Source organism: Lepisosteus platostomus, chromosome 3 (assembly GCF_059453375.1).
Source record: "Lepisosteus platostomus isolate fLepPlt1 chromosome 3, fLepPlt1.hap1, whole genome shotgun sequence".
NCBI lineage: Eukaryota > Metazoa > Chordata > Actinopteri > Semionotiformes > Lepisosteidae > Lepisosteus > Lepisosteus platostomus.
This window is the reverse complement of record NC_142613.1, coordinates 19,240,143-19,263,593: the sequence shown is the minus strand read 5'-3', so window position 1 is coordinate 19,263,593 and position 23,451 is coordinate 19,240,143. Positions and strand designations below refer to the sequence as shown.

Sequence of the window (23,451 nt, the reverse complement as noted above, 5' to 3'; positions counted from 1 at the left end):
CATTGCCAACTGTGAATACATTTTTGGGATGAGCTGGGACATTAGGTGGAAATGCAGGGCTCAGAGACCAGTGATAAAGAACATGGTTGTCCTGTCTCTATAAGAGGAACTAGACAGAACCCTACAAAACAGTATCTGCAATCTGGTTCAAAGTATGTGCCACTGATTGTATAGCTTGTATAGCTTCCAACAGTGGCCATGGATACTACAAGCCTGTGATTTTCATAACAGACCTACTGTTGATTCTCTTTGCTGAGAATCAGGATTATGGCTTCACCAAGTTGAAGCTATCAGTCAACAAAGTGACTATGAGTGCACTTGCCTCAGAAATTGTGAATTTCTTATAAGTGTCAAGTTTCTTTGGTGCTCTGACATTAGAACATTACAAATATAGTGATGCACAAAACAAATAATTTAGTTCAAATTGAAATAATCAAATAGACATGAAACAAAGAAACTGGAACAGAAATACAAAAATAATTATAGTTAATAGTTTTCCTCCATTCAAATGAAATGTAATGAAACACATTGGTTAAAGATGGCCCAAACCCAGTTATTGATACCATGTATTGGGTATTTTAAACTGAAATCAGGAGGACGTAAGTTTAAAATGTGCAAATTTTAATATGGCAATGTTTGGATTCAGTGTACAATACAAGTTATTTAGACAATTATTTCTTATTTAATAGAACCCCGTCTCATTCAGGACAGACAGGATGTGTTGTCATACATTGCAGAGCTACCTGGGTCCAATTAATAGTCGAGTCTTATCATGAGCTGCATTCGACAGATCAGCCTATATACACTCAGTGAGGGTATAATGGTGGTTGTCACCAAAGACGGATGAGTTTGAATTATGTTTTTCTCCCAACAGAAAATAAATTAAGCAGACAGTATCAAGCAGTAGTTTCTTGTAAGAAGGTAAACAGGAACTGCAAAGTTCATTTGGAACTTGTAATCCTAATATTTCTAAAAGGTTATACTGGATATTTTTTGTGAAAAAGGAAATAAAATAGAAAAAGGCAAAAATCATGATTTTCCAAGTAAACAATTTTAATCACAAATTGTCCAACAAGAAAAAAAAAATCAGGATTTTTTAACACTCCTAAGACTTTAAAAGGCTTTAAAACAAAAAAGCTAAATATTTACAAGTAAAATTCTCATCCGCAGCCAACAAGATTAACTTGAACATGTTTTACCTTTAAGTCCATATACTTTAATGGCAAAGTAATAGCATATGTAAGTACTGAGAAGAAAAGCATTCACTAAATATCTTTAAATCAATGCTTCAGTATACCTAAACAAAAAGAGCTAATAGTTATGGCAATGAGAAACTTTGACAGAATAATTCACATTTCTGTATGTTACTTTGCGTGACTGCTTCAGAAATTAAAATTGTGCACAAATGTGAAAGGAAGCAGGGATTTCCGGAATGTTTTATACCAAATGTGGAAACAGGAACAGGAACATGTTTGTAGACTTCACAAGGGAGAAACAAGTAATGGATGTTTGAAAGAACTTGTTTTTTCAGAAAACACTGCATGCTGAAAAACATGAATATCTTAAAATAATTTCAGTACCACATGAAGACATGAAGGCACATGTATGTTCTGTGAACAGGGCAGGCAGACAGTCCACAGAATTGCGTGTTTTCACTAGGATCAGGTGTGTTCATGGAGAGCTGTGGCACATTTTCACAAGTACAATCAATTGAAAACTTGGGATACCTCATCATTCTCTCGCTCCATGTCCTGCATGGACAGTGTGAATGAACACATTGTAACTTTAAAAAAGTTGACAATACATCCAGACAAAATAATGAACATAAAAGCTCCGAGGCTGGTCAATGCTGTGCAAAATATGGATAGCAATGAAAACAGGCACGACCCAAAATAAGGTACCACACTGTGGCTGTGGATTCCTAATGAGTAAATGTTCTCTCAAATTTCAACACTTTTTCAGGTAAGCTGAAATTTGGAAACAATAAAACTGAACAAAAAAAATCCCAAGAACAGCAAGACTATGCATATGTGTTCTTTCCTTAAGGAATTAAAATATTCATCCTGAAATTTTACAGGGGTGCAGATTTCAAAACACAAAGTCCTAATAGAGGATGAATTTAAATGCAATTGCCGTCCCGTTGGTTCTGACGCTTAGCTTTCTCAGATAAGGAAGATGATCTGGTCAGACACCATGACCTGGTTGTCGTCCTGCATGCGGTCGAGAGCAGCGCCCACCTCATCCTGCGAGAAGGGGGAATCGTTGTTCTTGTTGATGGCTTCCATCAAGCTGTGCATGCTGATAGACTGGGCGTGTGCGGACTTGAAGGCATCCAGCAGAGCTGCCTTAAACTGCTTCAACCTGACAAAACGGAAGACCCAGTATTCAAACTATTCACACACTGTTCCAATGCACACTCACTCTTTTAATTAGCAAATTCAGAAATTCCTTTATAATGTAAAGCATAAAACATTAAATACACCCCATGTCTGCACAGAATTTTCAAAGGTTTCTGCTTCTTTGAAAATGATCTGAAATCTGTAGAAACTGAGACACATGGGTATATCTGGTCTTTGTTTTCAACCACTTCTAACAATAAGTGTAATGCTGATCCAGTTATACTATGGATATCTAATTGGGTGGTACTATTTGCATGATGAAAAGGCCCCACAAATCAGTTAGTTATTGCTAACATCAGGTCAAGGTATGTTCTAGTTGTAGCATGTATTAGTATATGTTGTATGGTAGGATGCCTAGTGATGTATGCAATGACCACAGGCCACTAGACCACTAGAGGCCGCCATAACAGCCTATCACTTATAAATTTCTCATCTAAATATAATACAATTATTTTATTAAATAAAAGCCATGGCTATAAAATAAAATAATTTAGTTTCATATGTATCCACGTTGTTCACTTCCACTTTAAAACAATTACCTTAGCAACAGGGATGAGAATGGTCTGACCACTTTGTTAAAAAACATCACCTAACAATTAAAATGTATATTCTTATGGTACAGTTCAATGGAAAGGGATAGCCTATCTTAAAAGCACATAAGAACTCACTGATGAAAGGAGGTCCTTTGACCCATTCAGCTCATTTGGTTGGTATTTTTTTAAAGATGCCAGAGTGAAGTAGAACATAAAACATACTTATATATATATTATTGATGGAAAATATATATATCATTTATCTGTATTCAACACAACAATTTAATTCAAGCACATTGTGTAATGTATCGGCTGCCTTAACATATCTTAAGCAGCTCCAACAAAGACAGCTACACATCAAAGGACAGGACTTGGGACAGGACCAACTGGTCAACTCATTCTACATATCAAAGGGCAAGACGAATACACATGAAGCAGTGAAACAAAACATCTTCCCGAGATCATACTGTATATAAGAGCTGGGAAACCCTTGCAGTTTGTCTGTCCTGCGGGGCAGACCCAACGTGCGTTGATGTCATTATTGAGCTCAATAAAACAACTGAATCCACAAAGACTGTGTCCTGCTCCTTGGATGAAGGATTTCCCACAACACAGAGTATCTGTTTCAACAACATTGTCAGGTAGCTTATTCTAGACTACCACACATACACACCTTTGTGTAACAAAAAGTGTATCCTTGTCCGTTTTAAATTCACTTCCCTGTGGTTCCTACTTGTGTCTTCTCTGTCAATGCCTCTGAACATTTTAGAATACCTGAATCTGGTTCCCTTGCAGTTGTCTGTGTTCAAAACTAAATTATTTCTCTTAGCTTGTCAGTATGGGGTATGCATTTGTACGTTAGATAGTGTAAGGTCACCCTTATCTGAAATGATGACATAAAAATATTTTTTGTAATAACTAAAATTGTACACTATTTTCTACACGACATCTCACTGATGTATTGTACAATCTTAACATAGGTTCATTTTATTTAAATTATACTTTTTTAATTATACATTTTAGAATGTATCAATTAAATGTCTTTATATTGAAAAACAATTTTCTTAGTATATTTTTAAGAAGAATAACCAGAAAATGCCCATAGACAATTGAGCCTATTCAGTTAAAATAATTTTAAAATATAATTTCTTCAGAAAATCCCAACAAAATCACTTCTAAACAAATACATAAAAACAACACTCACCTGTCAGCAGACAGCTGAGTCTTGCCTGCTCCTTCTGCAGTTTCCATTGGTTCATCCCGGTCTTTTGTTGTGTGGGCCTGAACTAAAAGATGAAACCACTGTAGTGAGTACACAAGGTGTATCTCAAAGGAATATCATTTATCAGCTTCTCATAACACTACTCTTGTGGTTCATTCTATAGCAAGTATCTAGACTATCAAATATTCAATAATAAAGATTTATTTGACTAAGTAAAGTGACACATTTTATGCATAATCTTTTTATGTACCACCATGTTATTTTTATGTGTCTAAATATCACATAGATCTTTATAAAGAATGTGTTTTGCCAGTAAGTGTAACACAGTGTAGATTGGTCACCACTGAATATGCAAATCTTACATATTTTACATAATATTTCACTTTCCTGTGCTAAAAGGGATGGCATCAGGTCCATTGCAAAGAAGGGGTTCTTACCTTCAGGAGTTTCCTGTTCACCATTGAAGTCATAGGGGTCGTATGACTCACTACCCTGAGTGGAAGGTTGGCGTCTAGCTGCTCTACGGCTTCTAAAGCAGGATAAAGCATGAAAGGAGAAATCATACTATATTTCTCCAAAATAATCATGAAGTTGACAATACCATCTCAGCAGGCTAACATCTTAAGCACACCAAATAAAGCACACTGAGAACTAAAAAATAGGCTGCTTTTAAACTTCCATTCTTAGGATGTTTTTTCTCCATATTAACTTTTAATAAGACTGGCACAGCTTTGCAAATTGTATATTTTATAAATGCGAGAGTCTTTTCTCTTCTGTAAGAAGATGTAAAATAGCTCTCTGCAGGAAAGCAGCTTTTATTTGAGCAGATCTATGCAGTCAAGAGAGAAGTAAGCCAAATAACACATTAAACTCATTGAAATTCAAGTGGGTTCATGATAAATAAGACAGATGTTTTAAATTTCTGGCACAAACTAGCCAGCCATTCTTATAAATTCAATCCCCTGAGGTTCCTCAACAAACAGTTAACATTCTTGGATCAAAATGGCTTATAGTGACAGAGGGGGGAAAAGTCTGGGTCTCTGACCTTTTCCTCTTGTGTTGTGGAGAGGCCTGGCCATTCTCATCCTCCTCATCCTCACTTTCACTGTCTTCGTCATCCTGTCTTGAGCGCTTCTTCTCTTTCTCCAGGACCTAGGGAAAAAACATCAGGACCGGCAGTTAGGTTACTGACATAAAAAAGATTTGTAAAATTCATTATTAAGGAATCAATTAAATGCAAGTTTGTGTGTATGTACCGACATCAAACTGCTGCAATGTAGATGTTTATGGTATGTACATCACAGTATAAGCTATCAGTTAAAAAGAAAACAAACTGTAACGACTATAAAAGATTCTGAATTCAGGATACAGAAACTGATTTGGGCATCTGGCAATTATACTGTATTATTAAGATCATAAGATGGGTGATTAAAACTAGAAATATATTTTACATTTTACAACTTTGGAAGCACCCTATAAAAACTGCACCTGCACACCCTGGCAAATTTACAGATCTCCTAAGATAAGATTGATTTAATTAATGAGGCTGAAGTAATCTGTCCTCTTGTCAAGGCACTTATTAAAGCAAGTGTTAAATTGGTCAAAGGGGATCTGAGGTACTCGACTGACAGCAACTGACTATATATTTCAATGCTGCTTTAAAACCCAGGTAAAGTAAAACACATCCAACCAGCAGTTACCTGCTGGACCCCATATCCAGAGACATAAATCTGGAATACACCTGCTTGCTCCTGTGTTTCTAGTACCTCCCCACAAAAAGAAACAACATGGAACTATTTCACAAATGATTACAGCATTTCTCACTGTGGAGAATCATACTATCCATGAAGGATCATTCCAACCATATCATAAGAATTTGTTAATTAATATGCTGTAATTATAGGAACAAGTTTGTAAAGTCAATGATTAAAACTAAATCCTATACCTAACGAAATGTTTTTAGGTAAGGACAGAAATGTTGCATATTTCCAGTTAATCAAATAAAAGTTAAGCAAGCCAGGACTCAGATGGAACTATATCTATCGTCTTTCAAGAATTATGAGTTTGATATATTTCAAAGTATATGAAAGCTGGCAATCTATTTTACTGTTTCACAAAGAAACGCAACATTCAGTTCCAACGTTTATGGAAAATAAATGCTGACAGTGTAGAACTGAAATGGTCCCACTTTTACATTTTAAAAAGCTAGTGGTATATGGACCCTGTGATAGCACAACCCCAGTAGGGACCACATTTCCCAGAACCTTCTGGGGGAATGAGCTGCTACTGTCACCTGACCAGCTGCAGGAAGCCAATTGCTCAGGTAACTTAAAAAGCAGGAAGGAGAAGCTTGGTGGAGAGGATGCATGGATGCCTGATGTTGGAGGTGATATAATACAGAACCTCTGTAAATACCACTCACCAGAGGAAGGACTTTCTAGTAACTGAAGATAAAGGAATCTGTGAGTTTTGAACTTTTGGAAGTTGTGTTTGAAATCTGGGAGAAACTTTATTGCACGCATGGTGCTGGTAATCTGTGTAGCTGCTCAGTTGTGTTACTGACTACAAGAAGTTTAGAGTTTAATCAAGGAGGAGCACAGACTTGTGTTTTGATTTTCTTTGGGTGTGGTGAATTCCCTGCACTGTAAATAAAGGCACAAGGGTGTTTTTCAAACCTTACAGCTGGGTATTTGGTGTGTCTGTTGGCCTGGACCTGCCTATGTTTAAAAACTACATATACATGTTACTACATGTGCAATGGTTCATCACAACACATATACAAGGACTTACCTCACTCATGTTTTATGTTTTATGTTTTATGTCATGGTCATGACTTCCAACATACTGTTAGCTCGTGATATGTAATAGTATGGGAACAGGGCTTCACAACAGGAAACACATTCCTTCAAACTGCAATAACTTCCACTGATCCTGGCTGTCCTGTCTCCAACACAAAGAGCCCTTCATTATCAGCTCACCTTTTTGAAGTAGGCAAACTGCACCAACTCCACTGCAACTTCTGCATCCTCCAGCTCGACAACCTTGCTCATCCGTGCCTTGGCGTGTGCTGTTGACAGCCGGATTAGAGTCTCCAAGGTTCTGGCTGTCACAGGAGAGGTCTGGCAAAGAATAAAGCAACAAATCATGCCTTGTGTCTAGCTATAGGAGACTTCTAATGAGAATAAAGGGCAGGTTGCTTCTGTACACAAAAACACAAAACACCCAACTATACAAACTCTAACTTTGGAAAGGAGGTTATTTTTTAAACGCCACTAAAAAATAAACTCATCCATCACAGGTTAACAATCAGATGTCTCTAGTGGTGGATATAAAAACAAACAACCCTGTGTATTGTTTAGTAACCGACTACAGTAGTAACAGACTACCAAAGTTTGAATCTAGTGAAACGGCAGCAAAACATTCCCATACTTACTCGTGCAATATCGGAGCTCAGCTGGTCCTGGCTGCGCAGGCGAGAGTATTCCTCTGCAATGTGATCGGCTGCTTCCTGGGTGAGCACAGGTGTGATTACTTTGGCTACGTGGATGTACTTCTTCATAAACTCCATGCTCACTATCTTCTCTCTGAATCAAAAATGACCACAGTGAGCACAGCACAACCTCGGGTACAAAGGCCTTAATTGCATCACAATTTTTTCTCCCAACACAATACAACAGGAGGCTCCATTAGTTAACTGTTAATTGTTTGCTTAGGTCCTCTACACATACAAATGCATACAGTATCCTGAATCGAGATTTATTAGAATTATACATTAGCTTAAAATTAAATGGTTATAATTTTAGTGCAAGATCACCATACAATCTTGTTTCAGTATAAATAAAGAAACGGAGTAGAGTAGAACAGTGACAAACATTTGAGACTTTTGCACAATAGCATATGAGAATGCATTTTTAAAAGATGCCAGTTAAAATTATTAGGAGTTCCTGCATGCGCATCACAAAATATTTAGGATTTCAAGGTATAGAAGAAGCTTATGTTATAAAAGATTAATAAATTCAAGTGCTCAGTCTTGCATCCATTACTTGGAGGATGTACAAAACATAAACCATACATTACGGTGTATTCTGTGATATGACTAAAAATAAGCACACTATTATAAACATTAGTATACTTTAGAGAAACAACACCAATATTTCCTCTTTAAAAATATATTTAATTTGCTAGCATGATTCAGACATAAGACAGCAGATTGTTGGGCTTCCAAACTGTGAAGTGAAATATCATTTTGAGGATTGTAAGGGTGATAAGGTAGGTTTTATTATGCTGGTTCAGTATGGACCCAAGAAGTCAGCTTGATATTAGCAGGCAGCTTGCCTGCATTTGGAATGTTCTGTGATGTCCTGTAATGTTCAGCCAGAAAATGGCCCCACCACCTCTTCAGAAGATACCTGCGGCGCTTGGTTCCATGAAGGAGATTGTTGTGTTTCTCATACACCTGGAGCCCCTCATCCTCTTCCTGGATCATGTTGGGGTCATCAGTAGCCAAGACATCAATAGAACTTCCCAGGGCCAGTGCTGAAAGAGAAACAGGAGACAGTCGGAGACTATATATCATTTAAATCAAGGGGACAGGTTCAAAACATAATTGTGCATCTGTTGATTGCTGATAATTTCAAAATTAATACGTTTATAACACTGACCTCTAAGAATGATTATAGAATGTGGAAGAGGCATACTGCAAACAGATCTGAAATACTGGAACACCTCTACAGTGCTACACTGGTGAATAGTAAGACAACACTGTCCAACATTCTCGTACTCAAGTAATACCAAATTGAAACTAGCATTGTTAGCCACTCTTCACAAAGTTACCCATTACTCCATAGCTTGTTTTTTAGTTGTATCTGAAAATGTACTACTATAAGAGACTGTTGTCTTACACAGCAACTGTGGTGAATTAGTGCACAAAGACCTGGATATATTGTGCTCTGCAGCACACTTTCAATTACAAAAATGTTTGTTCTTGCCAACTTGATACAACTTTATCAAATTAAACCTTAATAAATTGTCATAAATGCATGGGACATTAAATTGCTATGAGTCCTTTAAATCCCTTAAGGTCCTCTTCAAGAGGTTTACTTAAAATTTCATTCATTATTTACAATGATCAGGGGATTAGGGACCACCTACACCCTCCAAATGCTCTGGAGCTTCCCTCTCATGTATTTGCTGCCACTCTTCAGAATACATTTTTATCTTGATTTTCTAAAGAAAATAAATGTAAAAATAACTTCCATTTTCTCAGTTTTTCCAGAGATAAATCACAAATGCAAGCGGCTAGTTAATGGTTTCTTAAACAGAACCGATTCATGGGCATGACATAGGTTTTATAACCATGAAATTAAGTAAATGAACTCCCAAAGAGCCAGTGTTTGGGGAAAACAGGTGAAAACTTTAAAGAACAAGCAATGGAGAAATGCGTTTCCTTACCAACTCCATCCTGCTCCCCTGGGTTGCGGTAGCGGTGCATGCGAATAACATGGTCTGAGACCTCCCTGTCCTGCTCAGGGTCCATCTGGTCCAGCATGATGAAGAGCAGGTCAAAACGGGACAGAAGCGAGTCTTGCAGTCCAATGTTCTCCATCGGGGTCTTGTATTGGTCATACTGGAACACAGCGAATGAGAAGAACAGTTAACACACTCCAGATGCAGAATAAAGTACGGTGAAATTATGAATGTATGCCCACCTCTGAAACTGGCTTGCTCATCTTTATTAATGAAGTAACTAAAAATGGCAGCAGCTTAAATTCTGAAGCTTACATAAAATGTGTCTGCTTATGTGGACGAAGATACTTTCAAACATTTTGGGCAGTGCTTTATTACATGGCATGACAATGTCCAAAAACACATAGTGAATGTAACCAAAGAACTAGATGGAAAAAAAGATAAACCTTTATACATTATAGATATTACAGGACTGCAGAAGACACAAGAAACTATGGTCACTAAACCAGCAAGCAACAGGCACAAGGCAGGAAACACACTGGACAGACAGAGACACTAATACTCACTCACACCAGAGCCAATTTTTCCCAGAGTCCTATTAACCTACCTCTATGTTTTAGGACTGAGGGAGGAAAACGGAGCATCTGGATGAATCACACACATATATGGAGAAAACATACAAACTCCACACAGATACCACCCTAGGAATTTAACCCAGGGATCCGGTGCTGCAAGGCAACAATGCTAACCACTATGCCACCAAACCACCCGTCCCTCATAACAAGAACTTTGTCATCTCCTCATTTTGTTTGTGTTTTTTAACCAGAAAAATAGCAAAATGGCTTCAGAAAAACAATGTATTCTTAATCTTATGCAGTCCAATTATTTTATGCTTGGTTAATAAGTCAGGCCTAATTTATTCTAATTTAATTTAAGGCGTATGCCAAAATGTAATATTACTTAAAGTGACATTTTTAATGAAACCCATTTACTACAAGTCTAAAGGAGATCACGAGGAAAGAGAAAGAAAATCAAAAGCTATTTTAAAATTACAAGTGACTCCGAAGTAACCAATTACAGTATTTAGTGTCAATAATGAACCACTGGTGGCTCAATAATAAGTGAAAACAGTATTAAAAACACACAAACTGCTTCTAAGACTGGAATTAGAAACACAAAACAATTGTGGAAAAATGCACCTAGAAGACTGCGTCACTGATAGAAGGCGATGGATATACTCACCCGCCCATAAACAGGATTGGCTGCAGCAAGGACACTGCAGCGGGCATTGAGCCTGGCATGGATACCCGCCTTAGCAATGGTCACGCGACCCTGCTCCATCACTTCATGGATGGCGGTACGGTCCATGTCAGACATCTTGTCAAACTCGTCGATGCAGACCACGCCCCTGTCGCCCAAGACCATGGCACCGGCCTCCAGGCGTCGCTCGCCTACAGGGAGAACCACAGTTTCCTAGTGCCCAGGGGGTACTTAACAACAAACATGCCTGAAGCTCTAGGCCTTCTCTGCTCCCTCACTAGCTCCAAAACAAACAAAAAGACCTCTGCACCTTTTCTGTTTTTGTTACTAAATTGAACACAATAAACTAGGATGACAAGACCAGAAACAGTGCAAAAGTGTATCAGAAAGAATTAATCATAAACTATTTAATCAAAGAATTTGAGATTATAAGGTATAAAAGGGTTTTAGAAAACTAAAACAAAGTACAATGCTCATAAAAGCTAGAAAAAACAGATGCTGATGATAAACAGAAGAACAGCCTCTCTGAAAATATTAAAGGCAAGTTTTAAAAGCAACCAATGTGGCCAAGTTCCTGATTGGTTTTGGGATGTGTTCCAGAGCTTTGGGCCATAGCAAAAGGGTGTCATGCACAGACTGCAGACTAACAGTGGGGACACACAGGAAACCAGAATCTGCTGACCGAAGGTCAAGAGTAGGGCAGTAAACACACATCAGCTTGATACTGATGAGCCAGCAGAGCTTTAAACATAAGCAGAAGGATTTTAAAGTAAATTTAACTTGCTGGGAAGAGACTCAAGCAAGCATAAATTTTACAACAACCAGTCCTTGAAAAACCAAATGCATATTACTGTAAAAACATTTCATCGAGACGGTGGGACATTGTAGGGATGCAAGAAGTCAGAGCTCAATTCAGTGAGGGTTTGAAATTCGTTTTAAATTTGTGATGAAAAGGGCCATTTCCATAGAACACAGGAAGAAGAAAGACACAAGGTGCTTCTTCTAAAGGGTCCTGAATACCAGCAGTGTTAACAGAGGTTTAACACCCTAAGTTATTACCATGAAGGGGTTTTTAATGAGTGATTATTACCAGCGTATTGGAATCATAGAAAATATTTCCACTTATGGCATAGTGGCTTTTCCTGATAATGTTATCTCCATCTTTCAGTTATTTCTGATACGTCACATACAGTGGGTGTCTGTTTAAAATACACTCAAGCTATGTCAGGAGTAATGACTCCAGGCCAGATTTCTACAAACATCATTGATATTTCAATTGATATAACAATTAATTTTGTTCAAAATGGAAGAGTTTAAAAGATGTAGAACTTGGATAACTGATAACATTTCTTCATTTTAACACCGATTTATTATGCGTGTTACAATTTAGTGGTTATGTTTTAGTATGTTACATGTTACAAATATATAAATGCTTAGCCTTTGCACTATGTATGCTCAGCTCTTCTTCATCAATAGTTTTTAAATGTGCTACACATGAATGGAATAAAAATAAGCCACATGAAAATGTTTTCAGATTTTTTTCCCCATCTAAGTCCGTCCTTTAACGTGAATTTACACTGACAAGACGAGGGACGTGTGCCAACAATGTGCTTTGATGTGTTAATGCCTTTGTCGTGGGAAAATTAACAGACTAGTCACAAGTGAAAAGCAGTGAACCTGTGAAAAGTGGAGAGGCGGGATGTCTTACCAGTCTCCTGGTCAGTGGTCACAGCTGCAGTCAGACCCACTCCAGAGGAGCCCCTGCCTGTGGTGGGGATGGCACGGGGGGCTGTGTGCAGCACGTAGCGCAGGAGCTGGGACTTCGCCACCGAGGGGTCTCCTGCAGAAGACAGTACAGTTAGGAACACGTCTCACCATCCTACAGTAAAAGGCAAGAAATGCAACTTACAAGGAAGTTACACTTAGTCTCCATTTCTCTCTAGGTATACAGAAGACATAAGCATGTCAGCATCATGGTTTTAATTTACTGGCAGTAATTTCTAAGGTGTGGTGCGCTGGTACTGACACTCAATTGGTAAATATACAGAATACCTATACACAAACCCTGCTGTCAGCAACTTCAGTTTAGATAAAAATCTTTCATTCGACGAGGTCCGCACCTATAAGTAGCACATTGATATCTCCACGGATTCTAGATCCATTCTCCAGAACCTTCTCCACACCACCCAGCAACATGCAGAGAATGGCCCTCTTGATGTACTCATGACCATGGATGCTGGGAGCCAAGGAGCGGGCCAGCTGGTTGAACACATCCTTAGAGGGAGAGGAAGACAGCAGAGTTAGGAAAAGGCTGTTCCAAGCCAGCTCAGAAATCAATATTGCCTCCTTTTTTATATAAATTGGGAAAATACACACCTTTGACAAAACAAATGAAAATTTTGAAAATTCCCTTACAATCCTTAAATATAGCAAGAAAAAACAGCCATAATCACAAAATAATTCTATAAAAATTAGGAGAATTAGCATAAGAGCTTCTGCTAGCTGAACTACAAGAGGCCTTTTAAATTACCACAAAGGGCAACATCTAGCTGTTATGTCTGCATCGCAGACACAGACAACATTTAAACAGTGTCAGCTAACACAGTGACCCACACATGAATTTATGAATTTAAAGACTGAACAGAAATTAAAATACCCCAGATGATTTAGAGTAAATTGCACTATTTTATTATATAAAACTAATTTTCACAATGCCCCAATTTTCTAAAAAAATTATGTTAAAAGCCTTTTCTTTATTACACTGAGCACCTGAAAACAAGTCTCTTCACACAGTTCCCTTGAAAGTGGGAAACCAGTTCCCTAGTCATGTTATTAAAGCTGACAGTATGAGACTGTTGGTTGATTAAGCTCTTAGGTTTTTTTCACACCTGAGGCTTTGTGAAACCAGCCAGGCCAGTGACCAGGCTGGTTTGTTTGGTTACTGTGACGGAGCACAGGAGCTAACAGAACTTGAACTTTATTGCCATATGTAACTGGTACAATGGAATTCTTACTTACAGAAAGTCTCGCGATTGTTAAAAAAATGTAAAACACAAAGTGCAGACAGTGCTTCAAGACAATATACAAACAAACAGTAGACAATGTACAAGTAAACAGTTTGAATGTAAACAATGCAGACATGTAAACAATGACTGCAGATGTGCAATAAATAAAATTATAATGAGGTAGATGGTGTAGGTGTGGTCCGTGGGGCATGGCCAAATGTGTTCGCCAATTGCACTGCTTGTGGGTAGAAGAGAGGAGAAGAGCACTGGGGATCTTACCTTGGAGCGAGAACTGCTGAACTTCTTGATTTTGGCCACATCGTCAGCAGAAAACAAAGGTGACACTTCTTTGCTCATTTGCTTCACATGACAAGATATCATGATGGTCCTGGACAAGGATGAAAAATGTTGCAAATATTAGCAGTGAATGCCTGTTAATGTAGTGGAAAATACACAATAGTATAGTATTGTAGTAGTATTAGTATATAGTATTGGTATAGTAGTATAGTTATTGTTAGACTGAAAAATATAATAGCAAAAACACCTTGGAATGATCATTTTGATTTTGTGTCTATCAATATTAAGTGCTGTCACACAGAACACACAATTCAAAATTGTTAGATTATTATAAGTCTTTACATTTATATATTGCTTTCCGTCATGATGCACAACAGCCTCTGATTCACCCTTCTAACATGCAAAAAGACCAACGATAGAACAAAATATGGAGCCCTCAACAATAATTACACTGCTGAAAGTATTGTCTATATAAGCTATCAGTTTTTTTTTCATCTATCTATTCACCTAAATAAAAGCTAGCTACACAGTATTAAGCAATCAAGGATTCGAGAAATTGAGAATCAGTTTATAAATGTAGAATACTGCTACCTATTCATATATTGTTTTTACCTTTTGACTGTTTTTACCATAATGCTGTCCTTCTACACAATAATGGCACATTTTAGTGTGTAAAGGGACACTGCAATGGGCAAAATGTGTCAGCAAAGTGTCAGTACAAGTACCTCCATTTCTTAAATAGGAGGAAGGGTCTGCCACACAGAAGGCCAATATTTAAGACTGGAAGTGTAGTTTTCTTATACAGTGACATTAATATACTTTGAACTGCAGTTTTAGTGGAATGTACTTCATGTCTGACAAATGGTTTCCACAAGACATTCCTTTCCTGAAGAACCCATTAATAAATCAAATTTTGAACGGTGATTAATACTTCGGTGCTACAGAACACAAAACATTGGTGCTTTGTTTCAGCACTCTTTACATTAATACTGATCACACTGATTTACGTGTGACTGTAAATCAGAGAACAAAGCAAAAACAAGTAACAAACACAGCCGGAATAAATAATGGCTTGAATATCTTTTGTTTTCACATTAAGCAATCTCTGATTTTCCCTTCCACATTAGGCACATACTGTCTTAAACAATTCATGTACTTCCCACACTCTGTCCTTCTGTGTTCGTACCTGAAGGTGCCAGAGGTGTAGCCACCCTTCTTGCCTGGTAGGCAGCGGTACGTGCCTATGACCTGTACTCTGTCCCCAGGCTTGACCGTGTCCACCAGGTCATTGTCCAGCACAATGTCCACCGAACGGGGGAGCTGGCCAGCAGGAGCCTTCTCGGGCATTTCCTGGATAGTGATGGTTTGGTGGTCCTTGTAGATAGAGAGGCCATATTCCGTCTCCAGAGGGTTGTTCTCCTCATCCTGTAGATACCAAACACACCTTGCATTTAATCATAAAGCCCACAAACAAAGTCACGTCTTTAACTTTTGTCCCGTTTTGTGAAGAAAAAACAGTGGTAACCTTGGTGGGGTAGATGGCACTGGAGGGGAAAGCATCCAGGGAAGTCATGTCAGTATATTTTCGCTCCATGGTTTTCTTAGTGGCTGGGCAATAGTGGACACTACGGACAACCTTGGGACGCACCAGGGAGCCTAAGGAGAGGGCAGCACAAAATTATAGATGAACACTAACAAGGCTTTAGATCCTACAAACAATAGTAAGCTGCAAAAGTCTGCACATTCAACAGTTAAAACACACTTGCAAAATATTATGTTTTTCTCTTTAAAGTCCTATATAGGTTTACCCAGTGAAATACACTGAAAGCCATTAAGAATACAACAGACTGCAATTGTTCAAATTCTCATTTGTTGCGTTTTAGTGCCTGTCAGGATATACTATAAATGTCTTGTTGTACTGGTCAACTATTTTTGCTCATTTATTTCCTTTTTTTATGCAAAAATAATTATATGGTGAACTTCACAAAAACTGAAGATGTTGTTTTTAACTAACAATGCGTACTGATAGATCTGTTTACAGTGTACAGTTTTCCTGGACTTGTTAGATCATTTTTCAATGGGAATTAAAAATTACTAAATGATAAGCTTGGCTTCTTGTGCATTACTAATAAAGTTATGATAAAAGTAGAAAACACTAGTGTAGGCCTTGAGTAAATTGCTGAAGGTCATGACATTGACACAGTCAAGAGTTACAATGTATGTAAGATGTGTCAGATCTCTGCACAGGGTAAATATATATTTATTTTTCCATGAAGTGTTTCAGACCTGACATCTTTGCGTTCTGACTTACAGGCATTATAAACTGTTTAAAGTAACAAAAATAAAAACTAAAGAACAGAATACTGGGAACATTTAGACTATTTATAAACTCTGCAGTTTAGAACAAGGTACATCCAAACACCAGACATTCCAAACTGTAACCGTGCAAATCTTTGATAAAACTAAAAGTTCAAATATAGAACCAAAATGCTTATGATGTCAATCAGCCAGCAAAGGACTGACACTAAGTGTACAGCAGAAGTAACTGGGACATCCAATATTTGCAAATCCATAGTTCAGAAAGTTGAGTTAGACTAGCAGCATCTGCGGTCAATGTTGAGTAACAACATTGTACAAGTAAACTTATCAACACATCCTTTCCTATTGTACTAGAATTCTATACTTTAAGTGGTCTAATCAAATTATACAAAATGTATGACAATGAGACACACACACTAGAACCTGAATTAAGATATTTAAAAGTAAAAAGTAAAGAGGGGGTGACGTAAAGTGAGCAATTTGACATCTGCTTTAATTGACAAAATCCTACACAATAATCTACATAAACCCAGTTAACATTTTTCCACAAATTTTACTTACAGTGTCCTCCAGAATTATTGGAGGAAAAAATGTCTTTGTTGTTTATCGGCTTGATCTTACACTGAAAATATGAGAGGAAATCTAACCTTTCAGTGAGGAAAATTTATTCAAAGAAAAAAAAAGCCTTAGAAAACAAACATTTTTCTCAAAAACACAGGTGTCACAATTATTGGAGGGCACTGTACAAAGTCAGAAAGAAAATACAGTCTAATATCTGGACCTCTAAAGGCCTATGTATTAATATGCCTTAAATAATGTCCCGTGAAATACTGAGCCCATTTGAGGCTTCTCCCTTAACATTTGCAGCTTGTAAAAATCAAAAAGGCTAAAGCGACATTATAGTCACACTTCCCCCCCGACAGTGTAACGGGACTCACACTTGGTCACGATGCCCTCCACACAGACCACGCTGCCCAGCAGGCGGGATGTGAGCGTACGAGGGGTGACGTGCTTGCTCCCGAAGCTGCCCTCTAGCCCCACAAAGAACTCCTCGTGCTGCTTGGCATATGTGGCATCCACAGAGGCCACCAGGTCCTTCAGGGCCCTCTGGAATGCCAGCAGCTCCTCAAAGGCATTATTCAGCAGCCTAGAGGTGGGGATGGGGAGGACAAATCATCAAAGTCAATGAGCTTTACTGGCATGACCGATAAGTTGAAGTGTTGAAGTTGAAGCAGAAACAAGTAACAGAACATTCACCGAGAAACATATTATTGGATATTGCTGGAAATCACAATATTATTGAACACTGTTCATCAGACTTCAACAGGAGATCACAGACTAGGCTACAGCTCTAATTGGGTTTTCTCCCCTGGTAGGATTGAAAGCTGTTCTGATTCTGGCAGGTGGGGTAAATCTGGGATGAGGTTCGTAATTTGAGGGAAGAACATATGTCTAATCTCAGAGTATTTCTTGCAGTGCAGCACCAAGTGCATCTCTGTTTCTGCTTCTCCCTGCTGGCAGTGGGAATAAACCAACATCACTGACTTAAGGTCAATAGTTCACCATTTCACTCAGGGAATCCGACTGAGATAGATCCACCATTGCACACCCCCCACTCCCTGATTATAAAAAATGGCCCAGCATAGTCCAATGCAAAACTGTAGTTAATTCAACAATTCACTGTGCAGGACAGGTGTGAGACACACTGAAATAATATACTGTATGTTCACAAATCCGTTTTCAGGAAAAATATATTTGCACTGTACATCAAACTGGAGTTTTCCAGTTTGACGAATTGAAAAGTTTAGTTTTAACAAGATTTGTTACCTTCACTGGTGAAATGCCTGTTTCAGAGGACATTGTTGTGTATCTTAATAAAGAGCTGTTCTTATATTCTTTTGACATTTTTATTAACACCATATATTCCCGTCTTCTACTCTCTCGTTCTGTTGTCTCGCGATGTCTACTCACTATACTACAGACATGAAGGGAATACTTTTCTCTGCACTTGAACATGGACTGATCAGTGTGAACAAAGCCCTAAGTTGACTTGGATGCTGTCCTTCAAGAAAGAAAAATCAGAATACATCAGAGTAGGGCTGGGTGATATGACCTCAAATCAATATCACAATAATTTCACACATTTACCTTGAAGCTGATAAATTAACAATAGTTCTTTTGAAACCCTTGAAATTATATGATTACATGATATGCTGAAAGATCATGTTTTAAACATATGAAACTATTAAAGCTTTGTAAATGTCAGGCACCTTAATTTGAGAAAAATATACGTTCCATTGTAGCTATGGGGACCATGTCCTTCGCTATGTAGTATGTAATGGCGTTAGTTATTTCATCCATCTGCGTGAATCTTTTGTGTATTGAGTGGCATAAGTAAATGCTTGTGTTAGAGACAACTGTTTGGTGGAATCACTTCAGCCATGAGTGCGCTTTTCAGTCTCTCTCTTTTTTTTGGCCATGCACTCTTCATATTCCACGACATGGTTGTGTTTCAAGTGATGAAACAAGTTCCTCATGTTACATTTAGGTGCAGAAACGGTTTTCAGACAGAGTTTACATCTCACTTCTTTTTGATAGTATCCTGTTTGCTGAAGCCAAAATATGACCAAACGTTCGACACTGCATCGTTTTTAGATACCAACTCGTCTTCATTTGTACTTGAGTCATCACTGCCTAAATGGGGTTCAGCATTAGCGCTCATGTTGTCTCATGCCCGGCACTTGAATGAAGAACAAAGGTTGGACGAGGCAGAAGCATGTGACTGGATATGACGACTGGGTGTTGTCGTTTTTTAAGGGTACCACTCATGAAAGCGCACAGTGGGGAAAATTTTTACCAAACATACCGACATAAGCAAAATTAGGTCGGTGAGACATTCTTAACATCAGTATCGATAAGTTTTCTATATATCGCCCAGCCCTACATCAGAGTATAGTCTCAATTTTTTAAGGCAAGCCTAAAGTTTATTTAGGACCTTGCTGATACTGACAAGGCAGGTTTTAGAGACTGTTCCTGGAACATAGACAATCCAAGTCAAACGCAGACAGTCTTTCTCGTTCTACCCAGATATCAGCTCATCAGGGGGCTGGCTCACCGTGCTGCTCGGGTCTCGTTTCTCCGTCGCAGGTCATTGATGTTCACAATCAGCCGGAACTTGTTCTCGCTGATCATGTCCCGCACTTTGCTTTGGTAGATCCCCTGATCTTGCTGCAGAGAGAAGAGGAAGACTGGTAAACCTCGATGTGCTGACGAGAAATATTCGAGAAGGAAAAAAGGCACCCAAGACATTTTGCCATTTACTGAGGCCTCTACAGCAATCTTTTCAAGCTACCGTGAGTAAGAACTGCATGAGTATCTTTTGAATTGGTCTCTAATACACTTTAAACCCCCAAAAACATCTGAAATTAATAAAGAAACCTATTTATAGAACCATCTTTGATGAAGTGAAACAACAAAAATCTCCATCTTTCCAAAGCTGAACTTTGGGAATATGGAGAAAACCTTCCTCCTGGCAATGCAGATCACCCCTACGAAGAAAGGGGGACGTTAATAAATGACATTAGAAAGGGATTAAATGATTACAGACATTACAAATGACCAAAAAAATAAATTCTAATCAAATGGGAAGCAAGGGAACTTAGCGAACTCCGAGGACTTTTTTGTTCAGTATTCTTTGTTCTAGTTAGAAACACAAAAGCAGAATGTTGATGTTTTTTCTAAATCACTGAAATCAGAAGAAACAGAGCAGGTACTGGCGGGGTTGAAGAACCACAAAGGAAAATAAGTGTGAAACATATGATTTGAAAACTATTATTTATATGACCAGTTAAGACGACATACTAAAACCAAGATGAGCGGCCAAAGTTTTTCAACACAGGTTATTAAACGTTATCTATAAAATCCGCAAGACTGGTGTTAGTGTATAAAGAACCTGGCCACTCTCTATATTGAACTAACTGGAAATTTCAACACAGTCGTGTCATTGTTGACACTGTTTAAATTTAAGGATCAGGAAGGGAAGGTTGGAATAGGTTTGGAATGTAAATCATAATTCTTATGCACGTTACAAGTCGATGATACCCCTTAAAAGCTTCGTGGATTAATGAGCACAGAAACGAAGAGAGGTGATTTTTAAAGATATCATTAGAGTGCACTTAAATGTCTTTGGACTTTCAATCGAACGTTGTGCTGAGACCACACTTTAAAAAGACTTCACCAAACAAACGCGGAAGCCTGCCTCATTGACTGTATAAAAACAACAGGGGAAACCACGTGGTAAACATTAATGGTAGAAGAGTGTAATATCACACTTTGTGAAAATGTGTAAAAACCTATCGGCTATAATAATTTATGAGAGGAAAAGGAAACTCATCTAAATTTCATTCATGGTGTAAAAAACGTGCACCTTACTCAACGCTATTTTTACCAATATCAGTATAAGTTTTAACCACGTCTGCTCTGTGGGCCTGGTGTTGAACTGTTCGCTTCATTATACGTGTAGCTAAAATACGGTTACGCGATTTTTAACCCATGTTTCTCCTTGTCTTCACATTTCGAAACACAAAAAGGATTTGTATTCTCAAAATAAAAAAATATATTTTACCAACTGCGTGACTGATACCGTAAAACGGCAGAATTAAAGAGTTGTCCGAGGTTTAAAAGTTCTGCATTTTTTATAGAATGTATTCATAGATCGCTTCGTAAAATAAATTTAAAATGTCTTTAAAACAGGTTATTTTAAAACTAAAAGCTTGTATACTAAACCACATGAGCAAAGTATGCCGAAGGTGATTTTAACTAATCTATACGCAGGTCCTTTGTCTTCTGTTCCAAATGTAACAACTCGGGAGGGGAAATATTTCCTTTTAATACGGCTTTAATACACCTTTTAAGATGTGCAAGTGTTTAAAATAATATCACTTTATCAGTACTTTTAGATAAACAATGTATGGTATTATACAGGTTCGGAACAGTACGATATAGTTAATACTCAATAGTTTAATCGGGTTTTATAGCCACTAAAATGATCATATAGTCCCCATGTTTGCAAATACTTTTCAGTAATAGTGAAGCAGCTTCTTTGGTAATCTGCAATAGTACTTCACCCAGATAAGATTAAGGCATATACCTCTATTTAAAAACAGTGCAATCAGCGTACCTCTACCCTAAAAATCACAAAGCAATCTATAAAGATGCCCAAATTGTCCCATTTGTAAGAGGGTTGAATTGTGCTCAATTAAATCCTACTCACATCATCATCCAGAAAATCCAAATAATCCCGCTGGGCCTCCCTCATTTCTCTATCATCCACGACTTCGGCAGCCATTGTGTGAAATTATATTTCAAATTAAGTGTTAAACTGATTCAATTAAGTTTTAAAATAACCCAAATGGAGTCTATTTCCTCCTAGTCTTTGAGAAACTGCAGTATTTTCCCGCCAAGGATGATTACGTCACACACAATTTCCCACAGATGATTGGTACAAAGAGTGCTGCCTTATTTACATATTGCCCGCGCTGGCAGGGATTGTCCTATCAGCAACTGCAATACATGGTAATATAGTATATTCCTTTGGCCAGCCAATGGCTGGGCAATGAAATTCAGTGCGTTCAATTCAGTACTCTCCTTCCTAACCCAAACGCGCGAAATGTAAAGGAAAGAGGAAGTCTAGCAGGAAGCTGAGTTAATGGAACTAGATTCTCGGCCATAGTAGTAGTGGCAAAGCTCAGAGGAAAGAAGCTCCTCCCTGTTCCAAAACTCTAAAGTTAAGATCAGAGATATACAAGTCAAAGAACTGAATTTTCCTATTGGGTCAAGATTTCTTTGGTGTTATCTTAATGCTTGATATCTTAATACTGTATTTTTACTGTTTTGCTAAAAAGTGTTTAAGGCATATGTGCAAACTAAGATGTTTACCAAGGAAATAGGATTTGGAAGGCTCACTCATTTAATAATTGGGAAGAAATTGGTAAGGTCAATAACGTACTGTTGAATTTTAACCACCGCAAACCGCAATTGGTGCTTAGAAATTGCACAATTTATAAATAAAATCTATATTATTGGATACTTAAGTCAAAAAGTGATACCGCGATTCCTGAGCCGAGTATTTTGAGTGGTTATACTTCTAATAAATCAACTAAGTTTGACGCGTTTGTGGAGTTAATAAGAAGAGACATTACAAGTTTTCTGTAAAACGTTTCATTGCATTCAGTTTTAATGTTGTCTAAACGGTTTGACAAAGCAGTCAGAGTTCTAGTCGTGTCAGGTTTCATGAAAACATAAACTGGCCAAAAATTGATAAATATTTACATTTAACAAACATTTATTGAGCATGCTGGTGTCAATGTTTTCCTTTATTTACACAGGGATAATAACTACAAGATTAATAATAATAAACTTTATTTTATATAGCGTCTTTAAAGGTGGCTTTTCAAAGTGCTTTACAGAATGGTAACACCAATAAATAAAAAGAGTACACAAGATAAACACAATTGCAATATACAGAGGAGACCGTGGATGGTGGTACTAAGAAAAGCAGAGGGGTGAAGAATGGAACCAGTTAAGTAAAGGCTCTTCTAAAGAAGAAGGTTTTGAGTCTGGATTTGAAGGAGTTTAGAGAAGATGACTCTCTGATATCCTTGGGGAGAGAGTTCCAGAGCTTGGGGGCGTAACAGGAGAAGGCCCTGTCACCCATACAATGTAGACGGGCTTGGTGGACAGTAAAGAGAGCAGAATTAGAAGAACGAAGGTCGCGATTTGGGGAGTAGAGCGATAATAGTTCAGACAGGTGTCGAGCCATGCAGAACATGAGGATTTTAAAGTCCACATGGAATTTGACAGGAAGGCAGTGCAAAAACTCCAGGACAGGATTAATGTGATCACTTGCACTAGACCTGGTCAGGATTCTGGCTGCTGAATTTTGGACATAC

At 38.0% G+C, this 23,451-nt stretch overlaps 1 protein-coding gene across 1 annotated transcript; it reads right to left on the bottom strand.

The window, feature by feature from the left end:
- Positions 1 to 1,032: 1,032 nt before the first annotated feature.
- mcm3 (minichromosome maintenance complex component 3) lies at positions 1,033 to 21,983 on the bottom strand. Its single transcript, XM_088624824.1, has 17 exons — positions 21,774 to 21,983; positions 19,617 to 19,729; positions 17,440 to 17,648; positions 15,708 to 15,838; positions 15,369 to 15,607; positions 14,165 to 14,273; positions 13,001 to 13,154; positions 12,589 to 12,720; positions 10,863 to 11,071; positions 9,606 to 9,780; positions 8,564 to 8,690; positions 7,588 to 7,738; positions 7,133 to 7,273; positions 5,200 to 5,306; positions 4,592 to 4,683; positions 4,137 to 4,218; positions 1,033 to 2,361 (listed from the first exon to the last, which is right to left on the bottom strand). The coding sequence occupies exons 1-17, from the start codon at positions 21,846 to 21,848 to the stop codon at positions 2,163 to 2,165; spliced, it is 2,445 nt and encodes an 814-aa protein (XP_088480950.1). The 5' UTR covers positions 21,849 to 21,983; the 3' UTR covers positions 1,033 to 2,162.
- Positions 21,984 to 23,451: the final 1,468 nt, after the last annotated feature.